This window comes from Myotis lucifugus, unplaced genomic scaffold (assembly GCF_000147115.1).
Source record: "Myotis lucifugus unplaced genomic scaffold, Myoluc2.0 scaffold_17, whole genome shotgun sequence".
Taxonomy (NCBI): Eukaryota; Metazoa; Chordata; class Mammalia; order Chiroptera; family Vespertilionidae; genus Myotis; species Myotis lucifugus.
Window position 1 is genome coordinate 9994255 of NW_005871065.1, and position 19718 is coordinate 10013972.

A 19718-nucleotide genomic window follows, 5' to 3' on the forward strand; every position below is an offset into this window, starting at 1 on the left:
TAACACCTCCCTTGAACTCTAAGCAAGATACCCAGCCAGTTCTCAACTGGTGCTCATGAAAGGCCTCCTTCCTACATCTTATTTTGGGAAATGAAGTAAATCTTGTTTAGGAAAAAAACTATGTATGTGCCTGGTATTTTGTGAGATAAACACAACATATTTTAGGTTCATGGGCATTAGGAAGTAAGTTCTAGACTCTTGTTTGATTGTTTTCTGTTTGAGCTCAGCATGATGCTTAGCATATGATAAATATTCATTCCTTGATAGTCATTTATATTTAGCAGCAACTTGGCAGGAAAAAAAACAAGATACGCCAGAGTTTAGGAAACATTTCTTACTTTCAAAATTTAAATGCACCAATAAAAATTGCATAGTAACTGCATAATTTGAATATGTAGATTCACTCAGACATCTTCCTCTCAAAACAATTTTTATTAACATGGCATTTAGTAAAAGGAGATCTTTATATGTAAATATGGCTCCAACATTTACATTCTATAAGAATGTTTTTTGAAGGACTGTTTTCTATTTAAACCCCCTGCCCCACTATGTCCCTGGGCATGCTGTCACAGCCCTGCGGGCGGGTGTCACCTTGCCCACAGTGGCACAAGACAAACATTTGAGAATAGTATTCAAGGCAGTAAGGAGGAGGGATTATGTTAAGAGCCTAATCCAGTAAAACATCTTGATGTTTGTGGATTATATTCACCTAACTTGAAGTGTATGTCAAGTTCCTTCCCCAAAAGCCCGGGAATAGATTTCCCTCGGTACAAGTGCACCGTGTAAAAGACCAAAAGTCCAGGGTAGGGTTGCCAAATGCCAAGCCTCAGCCTCAGGGCTACCCAGCTGCTCTGCAAGAATCTGTATCCATGGAGTCCTTCCTTGGAGCTGCCTGTTTTCAGAACAAAGAAACTGGCTCTCTTGTGCTCTCGGTCCCCATTATGTTCTTGGAGCTCTTATTGCTCAGGGCACGTTGGCAGAAGGCCATGGCCGGCAGCATCGCCTCCAGGGCTGCCAGGCATGGGAGGGCCGCAGTCATTTTCAGGATAAGCTTCAGGCATGGCTAGATCAACTCCCACTTTTAGGGTCATTCTTCTTACACACCCAGCACTTCACTTTCTTACCCACTGGTTCCCGGACAACCCTTCCTGATAGAGAAACTCATGACAGAGAGTCCCTTTTGGAAAGCCTTAAGGATCAGGCTGACAGCTTTTGGCCTCAGACTTGAAATCCTGTGAGCCTGTTCACCCAAGGTAAGTACAGTGCATACTGAATAAATGTAGGACCAAGTGATGATTACAGATATGAATATGAAATAATGATTTTGTCTGAATTACTGACAGCATGGCCTTCTTGAGAAGGACAGGTGAACGCATCAGCATTCACTGTAAGTAGTGGTTGTTCTGGTGACTTGTTCCTTTTTTAAAAAATATATTTTATTGATTTTTTACAGAGAGGAAGGGAGAGGGACAGAGAGTTAGAAACATCAATGAGAGAGAAACATTGATCAGCTGCCTCCTGCACACCCCCTACTGAGGATGTGCCTGCAACCAAGGTACATGCCCTTGACCGGAATCGAACCCGGGACCCTTCATGTCCACAGGCCGACGCTCTATCCACTAAGCCAAACTGGTTAGGGCTGGTGACTTGTTCCTTATGCCGTAATAGTGTAAATTACAATTCCAGGCCTTCCTTCCTATCTTCCAAGGGCTCTGTGTAGGTCACCCTTCCTGACATCCCGCAAGCTGGAGTCCTGCTTTATCCGATCATGGCACAGCAGACATGGGTGCTAGCCCAGTGTCCCCATCTGCCTCCTCACTTCTCCTTTTGTTCAGGGCAAGATGGTGGTTATAAAGTAAGCAAGGTCATCCCAGTTAACCCGCCATTGGCTGCGCACGGCTTTTGGCCATGAGAAGTGAGAGGATGTCTACTAGAAAAAGCAACACATGAAGGAGTCCGTTGTGATGCCTGGGGACTCAGGTCCATGGTGAGCAAATGGACAGCACAGGATGGAGCTGAGGGCGCCCCCTGGGGACAGATTCTCCCTTGACTTCTCACATGGAACTGGGTCGTTGATTTTAAGCTAGTTTGAGTCAAGTTTTCTATTGCTTGAGCCAAAAGCATCTTAAGGGACCCATCTATGCAAGGTCTATGTAAGATTGGACCTCATTACCCAACAATAAATACTTTTCAGCCAACATTGTTCAAGCAGCCCAAAAGTTCCGATCCCGTTCACCTTGGGCTTTCAGTTAGTAACCTGTACAATATGGAAGTCAACTATGAAAGCTGAGGTTCTAATTGAATTTGGGGCTCCTTCATTCCATTTCCAGGTTCTAACCCTGGTCATAGTCTGGTCAACACTTTAATCAACCTTTGGATGAGGACATAAAGTTTTAGTGTCAGGTGGTCAAACTGAGAGGAATTGCTGCTAAACTAAATAACAAGATTAAGGATTTGAAAAATATGAATGAAATTTACTTGCATATTAAAAGAATAATATGCCATGACTAAGTGAGATTTATTTATTCCAGAACTCCAAGGATATCTTAGCCTTGAGAAATCCAAGATTAATTTGAGGGTGACCTTAGAAGATCACATCCATGGGTCAAATATGAACTTCATGGAATATCCCAGTAGGTGCCACGCAAGGGCGTTGGCAAAATTCAACATCTACCACTGACCAGGGGGAAACTTGGAGTAAGCCAGGAACAGAAGCCTTTCTCCTTAACACAGGGATCGTCTCAGACCAGCAGCTGAATCTTGCATGAGATCATTACACTGGGGGTGTCACCTTTAAGATTAAGACCCACAAAGTGTACTCTCTGAAGCAGTTCTGTCCTGGGAGTTCAGACCAGTACAATCTACACCAATAAAAGACAAAGATGCTAATTGACCGTACCTTCGCTATGCCCACCAGCCAATCAGAGCGACTATATGCAAATTAACCCAGCCAAGATGGCGGTTAATTTGCATATACCGGCTGGGAGCAAAGACTGAAGACAATGTGGAAGTGAAGTGCTACAGAAGGGAGCAAAGTAGAGGCAGCGGAGACAGGAACGGAGCCAAGGCGGCGGAGGCGGGAGGCGAGAGGGAAACCAGCCGGGCGGAGGAGGTTTCGCTCTCTTCTCTGCTTCGCTCCAGCCGCAGGAAGCCCTATTCTTGCAGGAATCTTCCTGCAATGGGCCTCTAGTAAGTAATAAGGAGCTTATTATAGAGAGACTCAAGCACTTTCTCCTTTCACCCTGACAACTCCATGAAGCAGGTACTATCATTTCTGTTTTACAGATAAACAAGCTGAAGCCTAAGAAAATTGCATAATATCTGACTGAGAGTATGAGTCAGAGCTTACATTTAACCTGGCTCTCTCCATTACTAACATGGAACAGAAGGGACCTGCACAGCTATTGGAAAGAAGGAAATAATGTCATTACTTGTATGATATGTGATTATATACCCAGAAAATAAATGAGACTGAAAGATTGTTAATAACTACATAGTAAAGTGACTAGACACAGGACAATGAGTTCTATATATTTAGAAATAATGTCCCTATGTACTAGTAATCATGGTTAGAAAGTATAATAAGAGAAAATCATTTTCACAACTACTAAAGTAAAAGAACTGGTAGGAAAAAAAACTTTAACAAAATTTGTGGAAGCTACAATAACTTTAGACACATTGACTAAATGGAGAGAGATTCTATTTTTCAGATCAAAAAAAGTTAGTACTATAAGAGCCTTCTCACATTAATGTATAGATTAAAATAAATCACATCAAAATCTTGATGGAAACTTAAAGAAATAATTCAAACCTCACCTGGAAAAATAAACTGGCAAAAAATAGCCTAAAAAAGCATTTGGGCCCTAACCGGTTTGGCTCAGTGGATAGAGCATTGGCCTGCGGACTCAAGGGTCCCAGGTTCGATTCCGTTCAAGGGCATGTACCTTGGTTGTGGGCACATACCCAGTAGGGGGTGTGCAGGAGGCAGCTGATCTATATTTCTCTCTCATCGATGTTTCTAACTTTCTATCCCTCTCCCTTCCTCTCTGTAAAAAATCAATATATTTTTTTTAAAAAAAGCATTTGGGGGGGCGGGGTCAGACTTACCTACTAGTAGCAAATGTTACAGTGGATTTTCAAGTATCTATAATCAAGCCAGCGTGAACTTGAATAGAGACATAAGAGAGCCCTTAGTGCCATTTGTGCTACTTTTCCGTATCAAAATAAAGACTAATATTGTATCAGCATCAATCAACACCTGAGTCTATTGCACTGCAGAGACTAATTCATGTGTCTGAATGAAACACAACTCCACGGTCCCTGAGAGCAGTTACCATAGGAATTGGTCACTTGGGACAGCGTGATGGGCATATGAAGTACCCACTTAATGGCCAGGGCTCCTCCATTGCGTGGGAATGGGGAGAGCGCCTGGAGAGGGAGCTGGAAGTATTGCCACGGTGTATCCAATGAGGGAAAGGATAAAGCTCCGTATTCAGGAGTTAAATCAAAATCTCCACCTTCTCTCTTTTTTTAAAAAAATATATTTTATTGACTTTTTACAGAGAGGAAGGGAGAGGGATAGAGAGTTAGAAGCATCGATGAGAGAGAAACATCGATCAGCTGCCTCCTGCACACCCCCTACTGGGGATGTGCCAGCAACCAAGGTACATGCCCTTGACCGTAATCGAACCTGGGACCCTTCAGTCCGCAGGCCGACGCTCTATCCACTGAGCCAAACCGGTTAGGGCTCCACCTTCTCTTAAACCAGGGGAAACTGGGGGCCAGCCAGTCCTCTCCACAACCACTGCAAAGCCTTGGAAGCACTTAGGTCTCAGTAACGATTTAAAAACCTCAATTCAATGACTCAGATGGGGATACGCAGACAGACATGTAAACAGAAAGATGGATTGACCAGGGAACAAAGCTCCCTTGGTGGCAAGGAAGAGTTCAGAACTCTTTCTACTGTGTCCCTGCAAAATTCATTCTCTTTCCAAACCATCCTGAACTTTGTATTTGCAAGTGACAAAAATCTGGTTTTCCCCAGCCAAGTTTATTCCATGTTTCACCAGTCAAACCTGACCCAGCATCTTCTCATCGACCTACGGTGCATTAATCCACACAAAAGACACCGTGTGCGCATCTTCCGGTGTGGGTCCTGCTCCTTCAAAGGGATGCTCAGGTTGACCAGAAGGGCGCAGTCTCTGCACAAGCCTGCCAAAACTCAGGAAGGGCTGGTCTTGGCCACTGTGAATAGTGCTGCAATGAACACAGGGGTGCATATACTAGTATCTTTGTGAATACATGTTTTCGAGTTATTCAGGTAGATAACCAGGAGAGGGATTGCTGGGTCATATGGCAACTCTATTCTTAATTTTATTTTGTCTTTTCTAGTGGGACTTTATTTCAAGATCAATCTATAACAAATAGATGTTTGAGTCATGCACTCTACCAAGTAAGACTAATCCTGCCTCCAGCTACCTCCCTAAACATTTTCGTTCCTTCTTTCACTGCAGTTTTTCTCCCCTCACCCTGCCAGGGAATGTATGCATGTATGTATGTATATTTTCTTCATTTTAGTCTTTTTTTTCAATCTTCATTTATCCCCCATTTACCCTCTTCAACCTCCGCCACCTGCCACACTCCCTCCCTGCAGCAGTCACCACACTGTTGTCCCTGTCCATGAGTTCTTTTTTTTTTTTTTTTTTGCTCAGTCCCTTCAACCCCCACCACACACCCCACCGGAGCTGTCTGCCGGCTCTCTACCTATGAGTATGTCTCTATTTTGCTGTTAGTTCAGTTTGTTCATTAGCTTCCACATATGAGTGAGATCATATGGTACTTGTCTTTCTCTGACTGGCTTATTTCACTTAGCATACATTTCTCTAGGGGCATCCATGCAGTTACAAAGGGTAAAAAATTCTTCCTTTTTATGGTGGAATAGTATTCCATCGTGTAAATGTACTATGGCTGGATTTCATCAAATGCTTTTTCTGCATCTATTGATATGGTCATGTGATTTTTTATCGTTCATTTTGTTTATACGGTGTGTCAATTTATTGAATTGCAGATATTTTAACAACCTTGCATCCCCAGAAAAAAATCCCCCTTGATCACAGTGTATAATCTTTTTAATATATTGCTGGATTCAGTTTGCTAATGTTTTCTTGGGGATTTGCATCTGTGTTCAACAGGGATCTTGGCCTATAATTTTCTCTTTGTAATGTCTTTATCTGGTTTTGGAATTAGCGATAATGCTGACCTAGAAAATGAGCTTGGAAGTCTTCCCTCCTCTTGAATTTTTGTGAATAGTTCAAGGATATTAGTTCTTCTTTGCATGTTTGGTAAAAATTCACCTGTAAAGCCATCTATTCCAAGGCTCTTATTTGTCTCCCCATTCTGGTTGCCTCTTTGTGTTTGTTTCTATGTAACAGGAAGATCTGCTATGACTCCATCTTGGTAGGAGTAGCCTTATGTAGAAGGTGACCTGCGGGACCCAGCAGTGCAGTCTCCCTGACCACTGAGCTGGGTACTCTAAGAATGTCCCTTGTGCATGTTTTGTGGGCCCTCCTGTTGTAATTGAGTCTTGATTGCTATTGGCCCTTTTGTGCGTGGGATCAACCCTCAGGCTGGCTGCCAGTGAGGCTCAACACACAACAGGCGTGCAAGCTGTGATGCCAGTGTTGATCACACGAAGCTGAATTTGCCTCAGCAGGTTTGGTACCTGCCAACATCTCCCTGAGGATAAGCTGCTTGAGGAGCTTACTGAATCCTGCTCTTTTTCTGTCTGGAACTGGCCACTGATTATATTGGTTCTGGGCCTCTTCACAAGGCTTCTGGCGCAGGCCAATGTCAGCTGCTATCTGTGACTGGCTCTGGGCAACCTGTTTGGAGCTACCGGTGATCCACAGCTTATTAAAGTCCAAGTAAGAGAGAGTAAAGAGAAAGCCATATTTGGAGTGAGAAGCCTTTAATAACTATATTCATTTCCAGAGAATAATAAATATAGAAATACAAGCAATATATGTAACAGTAATCTTTTCCTTAGGTATACAGAAAGCATTTACTTTTATACAGATTAGTGGGCAAACACTTTTACTAGAAATCAGCAGTGGAAACAGCTACACAGCAGAAGAAAATAACAAATAAAATGAAAAATTATTTAACTACTGAAATTCATACTCCAGGTGTTCCGCCATCACAGGTGACATGGGAGGTTGGTTTAGCTTCGGGCAGCAGTAGTCTGAGGTTGCTCAGATTGGAGCTGTTTACCAAGATATTCCCTAAAAAAATAAAATAACAAGGTAAATTAGCATTTAAACGACAAAGAATCTTTCAAAATCGAAGTACAATATATACTGTCATATGCTTTAATATCTAAAAATTAATAAACCAGTCCTAGAAAACAAAACTTTTCCCAATTTCAAAAGTGCCTATACTGTATGAATTTCCAACCCTCTATTTAAAATACACAAGCAAGTCATTACACCCACGAACAAGTAATTCTGCTTTCGATTACAAGGCAATGTAATTACTTATGGGGGATGTCTACTTTACACTTTGGGGGAAGCCTTGTTTACCGGTGCTGCCTCTTCTGCAATCTAAGAAGTTGAAACATCCACTTAAGTATGATTCCATGCCCGTGGACTGATACATGAAAATCACACTCCCTGATGTCAGAAAATACAGGTACCTATATCTGGGGGTGAACACAAGAGCACATGAAAACAAACCCCCGAAAATAACATACAGAGTCACCACACCTGGTAGAGCTGCTGGTTATGGAGCACGCACTCTGCCCTGCACAGGCGCAAACCTGCCGAGATGGCTCATGGAACCCCAGAACAACCACAGAGCGGAGACGTACTATTCTCATTGTACAGACAGGGCACGATGCTCTGCTCCAGAAAATAAACTGCACATACACCCACAACGTGTGCATGCTTCGCTCTCATTACATACAGATATCACTGTTAATTCCAGGACAGAAAATAATCTGTACTCTATTTTCTGCAAGTGACTTGCCCAAACTCTGGTTTTTGAACTACCTCATAAGGATGAGAATATCGACATGTTTCCCCCTCTAATAAGAACAGAGCATGAGTTTTAGCAGAGAAATAGGGGTTGGCATTCCAGCGCCACCACTTCATTGGCTCCAGAAGTTGTGGGATGAAGACACTTCATGTTAACACGAAGCCAACGGAGGCACTGAGTGTGAAGGCAGCCGGCGCAGGGACGAGCAGTGGGCACACGGGGCCCATGTCACCCCCTCTCCTCAACTGGTCTTTCAACCTCTCCTGGTCTAAGGACCTCCAGGAAACAACCTTTGGGTGCTACCAGCATCTACTAGTCAATGTGATCCTGCCTTTCTCTACAGAGGTACAGAGGAAGAGGAGAGGGATGATCTAAGTTGTTTTACTGCCCTACTTTCCCCTCAGATATCACAGCCTTAGTCGAAAGTTATCAAAGATGTGAAGCAAGATTAGAATAAAAGACGAACTAGAGTGGGTGAGGTGTCATGGACTGCCCCCCCCCCCCAGAAATGTACAAAAGTGAACTATGAATTAAAATACTGTGCGACTAACTAGAACTTCGTATGACATGGAAATGGCTAATGATCTTTTAAAAAGCCTTACAGGAAAGTTCTTATCACTGACTTATCAATTTGGATATCACGTTAAATCATATAATATATTCTTATGTTAGCTAGGAGCTACCCTGACATAATTTAGACAATAGGGATCTTATTTTCAACCAAAAATATATATAAATAGTTCTAATTTATGCAAAGGCCAAAAGGAAAGCCATCCTATAAATTTTACTAGACAGGAAAAAGCAGGATTCTATAGTTATTATCAATGCTGCCACTGTAGGGAAGCCTGCAACTAGGAAATGCCAGTGACTGCACAGTATGTGTAGGGGGAAGGAGAATATAATATTTATTATAAAACTTCTGGATCTTATACACTTTTCTACATATACCTAAGGAATTGAGCTGAAATTAGAAATGCTTCATTTCAAGAGGACCTTTGTATATGCCGGTTTTGAATGTTGGACTACTTATTGTAAGGGCAGCAGGACATGCCACCACATACGCCACTTGGTGTATTGATCATTTTAAGCCAGAGGCACCTGGAAAAGAGCAAATGCAGGCGCAGGCTTTCTCTGAACTCCCCTCATCTGCGAAAAGACAGGTGCTCCACAAAGGACTCAACTGTCATAACCCCTCCTCAGGAGATTCTTCAACCAGAGAGGACTGACTCATCACAAGAAAAGAGACTAGAAGTCCACACCACACCCATACAAACTTCGTCACAAACTGCCTCCCACCTATCACCATGTTTCCTAAAAATTATTTATTCTGCCCCCTCTCTTTTTCCTATTAAGATGTAATTTAAGCCTAAATTCTAAATCTATCTTTTTTGAGTTACTCATTTTATTCCTGGGTATTTCCCATGTGTACAAGAGGTATACATATTTCTCTTGTTTATCTGTCTTTTATTACAGGTGCCTCAGCTCAGAGCTCAGAGGCATAGAGGAAAAATAATGTTTCTCCCATGTCAGAGTGATCTTAGGAAACATTTGAAAGGTGTTCTCAAAGGCACCATGCCACCCAAAGGCTGCATCTGCTCCATCTCTTCCAGAGACATGAAGGGTGGTTCATTTCCCATACCAGATTTAACTGATATTTCGCGGACAACCATGGACACTTGGAAGTAAGGAAGGTAACTGACTTCTTCATAAAAGAGACATAGGGTCAAAGTAGAAGGATATTAAAACAGAGCGAAGGTGAGTTGTGCTGGCCGAGAATAGGAAAACATGCCCAGCCATGGCTTCTTCCCCACCCGTCTCCTGCTCCCTTGTCTTCCTGGTCAAGGTAATTATTATGGGTAATATGCCCTACTATACACTCATTTCTTTGCTGTATACAAGGCGGCCATGTGATATTCACTTCTTCATGACCTAGTGCCTGGTGTATAGGAACCATGGCCTCCTTTCCTATCTGCTCGGGATTATGCAATTTAGGGTTAAGGCAAAGGACACATATAGATGTAAGTTGTTCAACTGAGAACTTGCACATCAAGGGCCCCAGATGGAACTTTGTGAGCCTAAGGTGAGGTATTGCAGGTCACAAAATGCCAGAAGTCTAATAGGAGAAGAGCCCAGACAGGACTCCTGGAAAAAAAGAATCAAATCTCCTCCTCAGGCTTTCTTGAAATTAGTATGTTTGCTATGGCATGTGGGTTGTTAAAATATCAGAGAGAGCTCAACTGCAAAAGATATTTATTACAGAAAGAGACCTAGCCTATACAAAGCTTTGGGGGAAATCTACTTCTTTGAACTTGGCTGGTGAAATGTTGTCAGTCAGCATTTCTGATGTCAAATGGCAACATGTATTCAATGAAAACATTCCCAAGATTCAAGCCTGCCTCTGAATTCTCTGTGGGAAGTCCTGACACCAAGTGCCTGGGGCTGGGAACACAGAACGGTTGCTGCATTCCACACTTTACACGCCATCATGACAACATGATTCCTGTCTATCCACATTTTACCCTACATCTTGACAGCATCCTTGTGAGGTGGGTGTTACTGCCAGTTACAGGGAGAGAACGGAGCCTGGGAAAACTTGAATAACTTGCTCAGGTGCAAAGTGAGCAAAGGGCCTGGCTCAGGTCTTATTCTCTTTCTGCTGTGAGGCTGCCTAGCCCAATAAGAGCCTCGAAGGTACAGGAAACAGACACTTCCTATCTGATAGAGTAGAAAATAATAAGCAGATATGAGTAAGTTCTTCAGGTTAATGTTACATTACTGTCAGGATAAAGGAAAAACTATTATAAATTTTATTTCAAAGGATTATAATGCATCTATAACAAAGAACTCAAGAAGAGCTATTTTAAGTGAATCAATCAATTTACTCAGTATTCCTCTTTATACATGCAGATCAATACAACAATAAAAATTCAACTTATTCACTCATAAAGTGCCCAATTTATTCCAGCAATTTACAGAAGCTTGACATTAAGTCTCTGCTTCTACTACTTACAAAGCAAATTTGAGAAGTATAATATTTTCCCTTCTTTGACTTCATTCATAACTTAAAATCACTTGGGATTCCACTATCTCTGAAACTAAAAAAAAAAAAGCAGTCTGAAAAATCCAACTACAAAACAGCTCACAAAGGAGATTATGTTGTATCCTAAGAAAGAGTTTACATGTGACTAAGAAATACCTATTTTATTCTCTTGCCAATGGCCATAAAATTCCATACTTCCACTTCTATTAAAATACTGACAAACTGCTTTCCAGTTCCTACCGGGCACCACTGAGAAAGCTAAGACTTGACAGAGGTGGTCTGAAGATGACATTAGGTGCCTAGGTTCTATTCTGCTAGAAGCAAGGACCCCAGGAAGCATTTACACCTGGCCTATATTAGCACTTACGACAACGAAAGGCCTTCAACACATTATATAGGGTGTCCCAAAATTCACGCAAGATCTGAATTTTGCATGAGCATTAACAACAACAACAACAAAAATAAAAGCCTAATTTTACTTGGTTTATTGAATCAGATTCTAATATTTGTTGCCCTTTGATTTCAATCCCTTCAATTTGATAAGCATTACCAAGTACCAATTATGGCCCAGGAGCAGGGACAATGAAGACCACGGCTTTGCGTATGTGCCAGCAAAGCCGTGGAGGCCATTTACCCGATGTGCTATTCCACACATAACCCTATACTGTATACTTTATGAATTAATAAAAAAATTTACAATTTTTAATTATAAACCTGTGTTTTCTATCAAAATTACTTCTTGCGTGAATTTTGGGACACATTATAATTAATTGCCAAACTTCACTATATTTATGGTTGTTTATAAGGTCAAAAATGGTTATTCTTTCTTTAAAACTGTGGTTGAAGACACTGTGTTACCCATTCAACATACAAACTTCACCTATATAATTGAAACACATGGTAACTTCAGCTAAATAATTTAGTGCCAGAAACCACATGGTAACTTCACCTACATAATTTAGTGGCAAGAAAAAAGTGAATTTTCTCCTGAAAATTCACCAACATATTAATCTACAAAAACTACAGTTCCCCGTTTTTCCTTTTTGCCTTGGCTGCCAAGAAGCTTAGTAGAAAATCTACTGTTACTATCAGTTTTGTATTATTTTCTCTAGTCTTTCAGTGTGTGCAAATTTTCATAACTAAACTTATAATGAACCTAGAATTCTATATCCCATGTCTTTTTGAGCTTATCATAATTATTAAAAGTACAACTGAGTCATAATTATCGTTCTCTTAACCTTTACTTATCTTGTTTTGGAAAACAAGTAGGAGTAATATTAATCATTAATGAAATATTCCTCTGAATGTATAAAAACAATTCATCTTAGAAAATATGGACTTTACTGTAGTTTACAATACAGATTTCTATTTGGTAAAGAGCAAAAATAAAACAACTATTTTATACAGTCATATTTTTTTAATGCAAACTCACTGTAGTTACAGATTGAGTTATCCTTCCAACTGTTATCATGATTTTGAATATTATATACAAACAAATCAAATTTTGTTTTATGAACTGATTTTCCTATGTAATGACTGAATCATGTAAAAATCACAGTGCTCTCTCATCTGCATCTAATTTACAGAAACATTTAAATTCCAAAAGTAAGTACATGTAGTCACATCGTCTCCTCAGTACTTTAAAATCTCAGCCTGGGAAAGCAGTGATCAACGTCACAACATGCACTATTTCTTAGTGCCTGCTATTGACTAAGCGTTGCAGCACTAACTGCTTGATACACATGTTCTCAATTGCTCTTCACAAGAATATTCATAAAAGGCACAGAGGAGCCCCATTTTATAGATAAGGAACTGGAGTTTAATGATAAATGACATGTTGCAATGTTGGGACATCTAGTTAGTGGCAGGGAGGATATTTGTACTCAAATCTGTCTAATTCTAAAACTCAGAGTTTTAATCACTATATAATACTCCTGCATAGTACATTCTATCTCTCACTGGCTGAAGATATATTGTTGTCCAGATATAAGAGAAAAGAGCTTAACAACATCACAATGTGAGTCCTTAATTTATTTTCTCAAATATATTTTCATAATCACTAGCCACTTCATTTCTTTTTTAAAAAACAAATGGTCACCTTCACTAATAGCCTATGATTTAAATAAACAAACCTCTTCAATTTCTGCACCCCAGGGTTCTTTCTCCTTGCAACATCATTCTCTCCAGTATCACTCACTCTAAAGCATGCTGACAGAGCTTTCATAGGAGCTCAAGTGTACATTTAAATGGCACCTCCTTTCTGTCACTGGGGAGAGATCCTGTAAGAGCTGAAGACCTGGACATCCCCACAGCGAGACCCTTTCCCATGGCGGCACCTTTTGTGTCTCCGAAGAGTCACTTAGCTAGCAATCCCCTCCCCCCACCATGAAAAGCAAAGTAAGGCATTATCCTATCTATGCCTTAGGGCTGAAAACGCACAGAGAATAAATATCCTAAAACCCTACGTACATTCATTTGGAAAATCTGTCTTTAACAGCTGCAGGATTGCCACTTCATTTTCTAACAATAGCTAAATTCAAAGATGAACAGATTAGCAGTGCCCCTCAAGAGTGATCATGGAAACAAAAAAACAAAAACAAAGAAGTCAGTGATTCTAAAAATATAGTCTATTTATGTGAGTTTTGGTCCTAAAGCGGGAGGGGGGCGGGTGTACATTTTAAAAACAATTGCATCAGTGTCTACTGAGACGTCTATAAAAGCAATTTAGGCAAAATTTGCAATAACAAAGTTATTTCTCCTATAGGAATTCCAGTAATCAAATCTTTTTAAAATAGCTATAAAATCTAAATATCAAACAGCCAAATCCAGAGTTTCTTTATCTCTTGCTATGTTCAAAAATCATCCCATACCTGTCACTACCAGCTTAATGATAGGTCAGCAGTGTCTTACACACGTTATCATTTTTCTAACATGCAGTTATGATATGTGAAGTGGTGAGCCACTCAAAGCATCAGGGTAGGCAGCAAATGCCCCTTTCCTTTCATTTGTCTTTTATATTTGAAGACTTTATTTTTTAGAGCAGTTTAGGTTCACAAAATTGAGAGAAGGGTACAGAGGTTTCTTATATATAGCAGCCCCCACACATGCATAGCCTCCCCTATTTATCAACATGCCCCACAACAGTGGTACATTGGTTATCAAAGATGAACCTACATTGACACATCATAATCGTCAAACCCATTTAGTTTTGCATTTTACATTTAGGTCGACGGTCCATTTGGAGTTACTAGGGTTCACTCTTGGTGTTGTTCAGTCTATGGAATTGGACAAATGTAAAATGACATCCATCCGTCATTATAATATTATACAGAGTATTTTCACTGGCCTAAAAATCCTCTGTGCTCCAACTGTTCATCCCTCCCCCAACACCCCTTCCCAAATTTTTTTTTTGTCTCCATAGTTTTGCCTTTTCCAGATGTCAGACAGTTGGAATCATACAGTAGGTAGCCTTTCGAGATTGGCTTCTTTCACTTAGTAGTATACATTTATGGTTCCTCCATGCCTTTTGATGTCTTGATAGCTCAGGCACAGAGCTAAGAACTGGAGAAAGATAAATTACCACAGTAAACTGTACCACAGTTTGTTTATCCATTCAACTACTGAAGGTCATCTTGGTAGTTTCCAAGTTTGGCAATATGAATAAAGCTGGTATAAATAGCTTTGTGCAGGTTTTGTGTGGATGTAGGTTTTCAACTCCTGTGGGTATATACCAAGGCACACAAATGCTGGGTCATATGGTAAGGGTAAGTTTTGTAAGAAACTACCAAACAGTCTTCACAGAACAGACATTTTTAAACCTCACAATTATTTCTTTCATGAATCAAACCTTTGGCGTATCTATCTAAGAAGACATACCATAACCAAGGCCATCCAGGTTTTTTCCTATATTACCTACTAGGAGTTTTATAGTTTTGCACTTTACATTTAGATCTACATTCCATTTGGAGTTTTTTTTGTGAATAATGTGAAGTCTGTGTCTGATTCATTTTTGCATGTGGCTGTCCAGTTGTTCTAGCACCATTTATTGAGGAAGCTATCTTTGTTCCACTGTATTGCCTTGGCAATAAAATTGCCTTTGTCAAAGATCAGAAGGCTTTGTTTATGGGGTTCTATGTCTGGGCTTTCTATTCTGTTCCACTGATCTATTTGTCTATTCTTTCACCAATACCACACTATCTTGATTTCTGTAACTTTGTAGTTCATCTCAAATAAGGTAATGTCAGCCCTCCAACTTTGTTCTTCTCTTTTAATGTTGAGTTGACTATGCTATGACTTTTACCTCTCCATATAAAGTTTAGGATCAATTTGTCATATTCACAACCTGCCAAAACTCACACAGCAAGATATAGACAATCTGAACAGGCAGATATTTTCTTTCAAGGAATCAGTCCATTTTATCTATGATATCATATTTGTAGGCATAGTTAGTCATAGTATTTCTTTCCTATCCTTTCCATTTCCATGGGATTAGTAGTGATGTCCCCCCTTTCATGATTGATATTAGGAATTTGTGTCTTCTTTTTTCCCCTTAGTTAGCCTGGCTTGAGGCTTATATTATTGACTTTTTCAAAGAACCAACTTTTAGTTTCATTGATGTTCTCTATTGATTTCCCATTTTCACTTTGATTTCTTATTTTCTATTGCTTACGTGAATGTAATTTGCTCTTCTTTTTCTCATTTCCGACACTGAAAATTTATTGATTTTCAGGCTTTCTTCTTTACTAAGATATGCATTCAATGCTATAAATTTCCCTCTAAGCACTGCTTTCACCCTACCCCCACAAAATGAAAAATTGTGCTTTCATTTTCATTTAATTAAAATATTTTTTCTTGAAATTTCTTCTTTGACCCATGTGCTACTTAAAAGTGTATTCTTTAATCCCCACATGTTTTGGGATTTTCCAGTTACCTTTCTGTATTTATTTCTAGTTTAATTTCATTGTGGTCTGAGAGTGACATTGTTGTCATTTATTTCACTAAAAATAAGTACCTTGTTAAGAACAACAAAGTGCCCTGGTATATTTCAAAATGGCTCCTTTTCCCTACCCCCTGCCAGAAGCCGAAGAGATTTTCCTCCAATATTTATTGTGAGGACCTGGTCTAGCTTCTGGAGCTAAATCTCACTCTATGATGGAGACCCCCTATAACTTGTCCCCTTGGAGTTTTTAAGTCTCAGATTTGTCCACACTGAGCCTCCTGAGTTTTGTAAATTACAGTTCAGGTTTTCCTATCCAGGCACTAGTTCCCACATTAGTTTCTGCTTGTGAGTCTCTGCTCCAATAAACCTTGACTCCCTATATTCACCTGTCTGACTCTCCAATTTCATAGGACAGTGGTTTACCTTGTGTCTTCCCTCTCTTATGGATCCAAGAAGAGTTGTTGATTTTTCAGTCTGTTCAGCTTTTTACTTGTTACAATGGAGTAGTGACTTCCAAGCTCCTTATATGCAGAACTGGAAACCAGAAGTCCCTCCTTTTCTTTTGAATGCTGATTCCTGATCAGCAAGTGGTTACAACCCAAAGCAATCTACAAGGCAGAGTATGACCCCTAAATGACTGCATTACATACAAATCTAGTTTCACAAGTGCAATGTGGGAGAAATGCCTGTGTTGTTATAAGGACTTTTAAGAACAGAGTTTATTTTATACTAGAGGCCAGGTGCACGAATTTGTGACCAGTGGGGTCCGTCAGCCTGGACTGCGGGATCAGGCCAAAACCGGCTCTCCGACATTCCCCAAGGGGTCCCTCCTGGATTGCGAGAGGGCACAGGCCAGGCCGAGGGACCCCGCCGGTGCACGACTGGGGCCAGGGAGGGATGTGGAAGATTGGCCAGCCAGGGAGGGACTGCAGGAGGGCTCCAGGGCGTGTCCAGCCCATCTCGCTCAGTTCCAATCAGCCAGACCCCAGCAGCAAGCTAACCTACCAGTCAGATCATCTGTCCCCTGGTGGTCAGTGCATGTCATAGCAATTGGTCCACTGATATTATACAGGATTAGTTACAAAGATAGTATGTAAGCAAAGCCCATATTTAAGGCTTATGATTGGCTCCTTTTTCTAGAATTATACTTAGAATATAAGACTCTTAAATGAGGGAGGAGAGGGTGTCTAATTTATCTTTCTCCAGTTCTTAGCTCAGTGCCTGGCATATTCTAGGAGCTTGATAACTGTCAAATGAAAAGTAGTTGAAGAGTCCTACAGGGAAGTTAGAACCTGAGAAAGGATACATTTTTCTCCTATGGGGAAATGTACTGAAACACCAGGAGAAACAAAGGTACCAGCAGTTAAAGCTGTTATATTGTTAGCTGAAACTATCCTACCAATCATTTCTTCTCTTGAATAAACGTATTATCTATACTACTAGAGGCCTGATGCACAAAATTTGTGCAACGGGCTCGGTCCTCGCAGCCCCAGCTTCGTCCAGAAGGTCATCCAGACAGTCGTTCTGCCCTTTGGTCTAATTAGCATATTAGCTCTTTATTATATAGGATACTAGATATACACTGGTTTTAATGCAAGTATATGTATCTGTCAATCACGTGGCATTTAAAATATGCTAGGTAACAGCTTACTACAAACTTAAATAAATCCAAACAGATGGCAGTAGAACTCCGATTTTTTTCAAATATTATAATTCTGAAAGTTCCTCAGTATCCAGCAGTCCTAACATAATTTCCACCTGACAGCTCATCTATTATCTGTGGCCTGTTTTTTCTAATTCTTATCCATGCAGATAAGTAGAAAGGCTGAGATATCAGTCCAAAACTAACAAAATAAAGTTTAATGACAAACAACATAGAAAATCTTGAGCAGCAAGAAAATAGCCAGCAAGGTCAAAGTAAATTATGAACAGATGATAAAATTATTTATCCCACTGAGAGACTAATCATCCAAGACTAGTTTAAGCAAATAAACAGGAGAGTAAAAAACAAAACAAATAAACAGGTAGAATGAGATGATTTGCTTTTATATGGTCCTTTGGAAAGAGATCTATGTTTCAAATTAAATGTTGATGATGTATCTAAAAGCAAAATATATGAACTTGGTCTAAAAAGCACTCATCACTGACAAGAAATTATTTATCAGTGGAGGGAAAACAAGGTAAAACTTTTAATTAGCAAAACGTAGATTAAAACAAAATGTTTTAAACATTTTAGACCACAACTTATACTCAAAACTATGCCAAAGATAATTCAAGTTTAAAAAAGCAACAAAAAAGTTACCTATTTTTCCACAAATGAGAACACTTTCAGTAACGGTTAATATTTTATTCTGTAGAAAAACCTTTACATTTTCTTTTATATATAATAATCAATCTGTTTATTTACCTACAATTTCTATTTTCTCTAATTTAACATGATTTTAAGACAAAATAATTTCTACTAGAAATTTTCTCCAAATTGGAGGCTCAATTTCCTGTTCTAAAGTTTCAGGAAACTAAATGGTTCGTATTTGTCAAACATAAAAAGACTAATCTTAGCCCTAGCCTGTTTGGCTCAGTGGATAGAGCGTTGGCCTGCGGACTGAAGAGTCCTGGGTTCAATTCTGGTCAAGAACACATGCCCGGGTTGCAGGCTAGATCCCCACAAGGGGGCGTGCAGGAAGCAGCCACTCAATGATTCTCTCTCATTGATGTTTCTCTACCTTCCTCTCTGAAATCAATAAAAAAAAAAAAAGACTATTCTTATAGCTCCAACTTTTAAAAAGTATATATTTAATAATTTAAATCCAAGGTACTTAAATTTTTTTTCTATAGAGATAATAAATCAACAAGGTTAAAGTAAACCATGCTACCAAATTCTGAGTAGATACTATTTTACCATGCTACCGAGAGGAAGTTCAGTATATTATTTAAAGAACAGAGAGGCCCAAACAACTAACATATTCTGCTATCACCCAACAAATAACTTCTGTATACTAGAAATTCTAAAGCATTAAAAAAATAAGAGAGGTATGAGAAACATTACTTCAAAGAGACTACAAATGATAAAAAGATGTGATGATAATAAAACAAATAATTCCAAATAAAGGTACTTGGGGAAGGAAAAAAAGATCTTAAAATTGCCAGGTCATATATCATTGCTTATAAAAAAAACCAAAAACTTTTAAATAGATATTTAATATAGATTTTAAAATGTTTTAAACTACTATATTTAATATAAGTTATAGGAATCATTTTCTTGACTTCACCATTAAATGGGCATAACAAGCAAAGGGATTAACTGATAGAGAAATCACCCACATCACTTAAAAAGCCAAGACACCGAAATAAAATAAGCAAATAGTGTTAATTTAATCTGTAAAATTTAAAGGCTATGAAGAAAGCTATATTTACCTTATGAAAATACTTATAACTCATATTCTGTCTACTCCTTAAAAAACAAATGGGGAAGATGCTTAAGTCTTAGGAGTCAGGCAAAGTTTTCCTTAGAAGTCATTTTCTTAACATCGATGAAATGTCACTTTCCCTGTCAGTGGCAACAGAATCATCACTCTAACTAAAGTCAGGAAATGGAGGTGGAAAGGCACCTCTTTCCATCGACAAAGATCCAGGAGCAGTAGGCCGTGATTAAATGAAGCAAAAAGAAGGGACAGCCGGGCAATCAACCTACTGGGGCCAATCCATTAG

At 39.6% G+C, this 19718-nt stretch overlaps 1 protein-coding gene across 5 annotated transcripts in view; it reads right to left on the reverse strand.

The window, feature by feature from the left end:
* Positions 1–6950: 6950 nt before the first annotated feature.
* Positions 6951–19718, reverse strand: part of ATP6V1H (ATPase H+ transporting V1 subunit H) — a 74514-nt gene continuing 61746 nt past the window's right edge. For all 5 annotated transcript variants that reach the window (XR_002828354.1, XM_023750969.1, XM_023750968.1 and 2 more), the window contains one exon: positions 6951–7280. Coding sequence is in view for 4 of the 5 variants with exons in the window: in XM_023750969.1 (XP_023606737.1) it covers positions 7220–7280 (61 nt within the window). In the remaining variant the exon portion in view is untranslated. The remainder of the gene's footprint in view (positions 7281–19718) is intronic.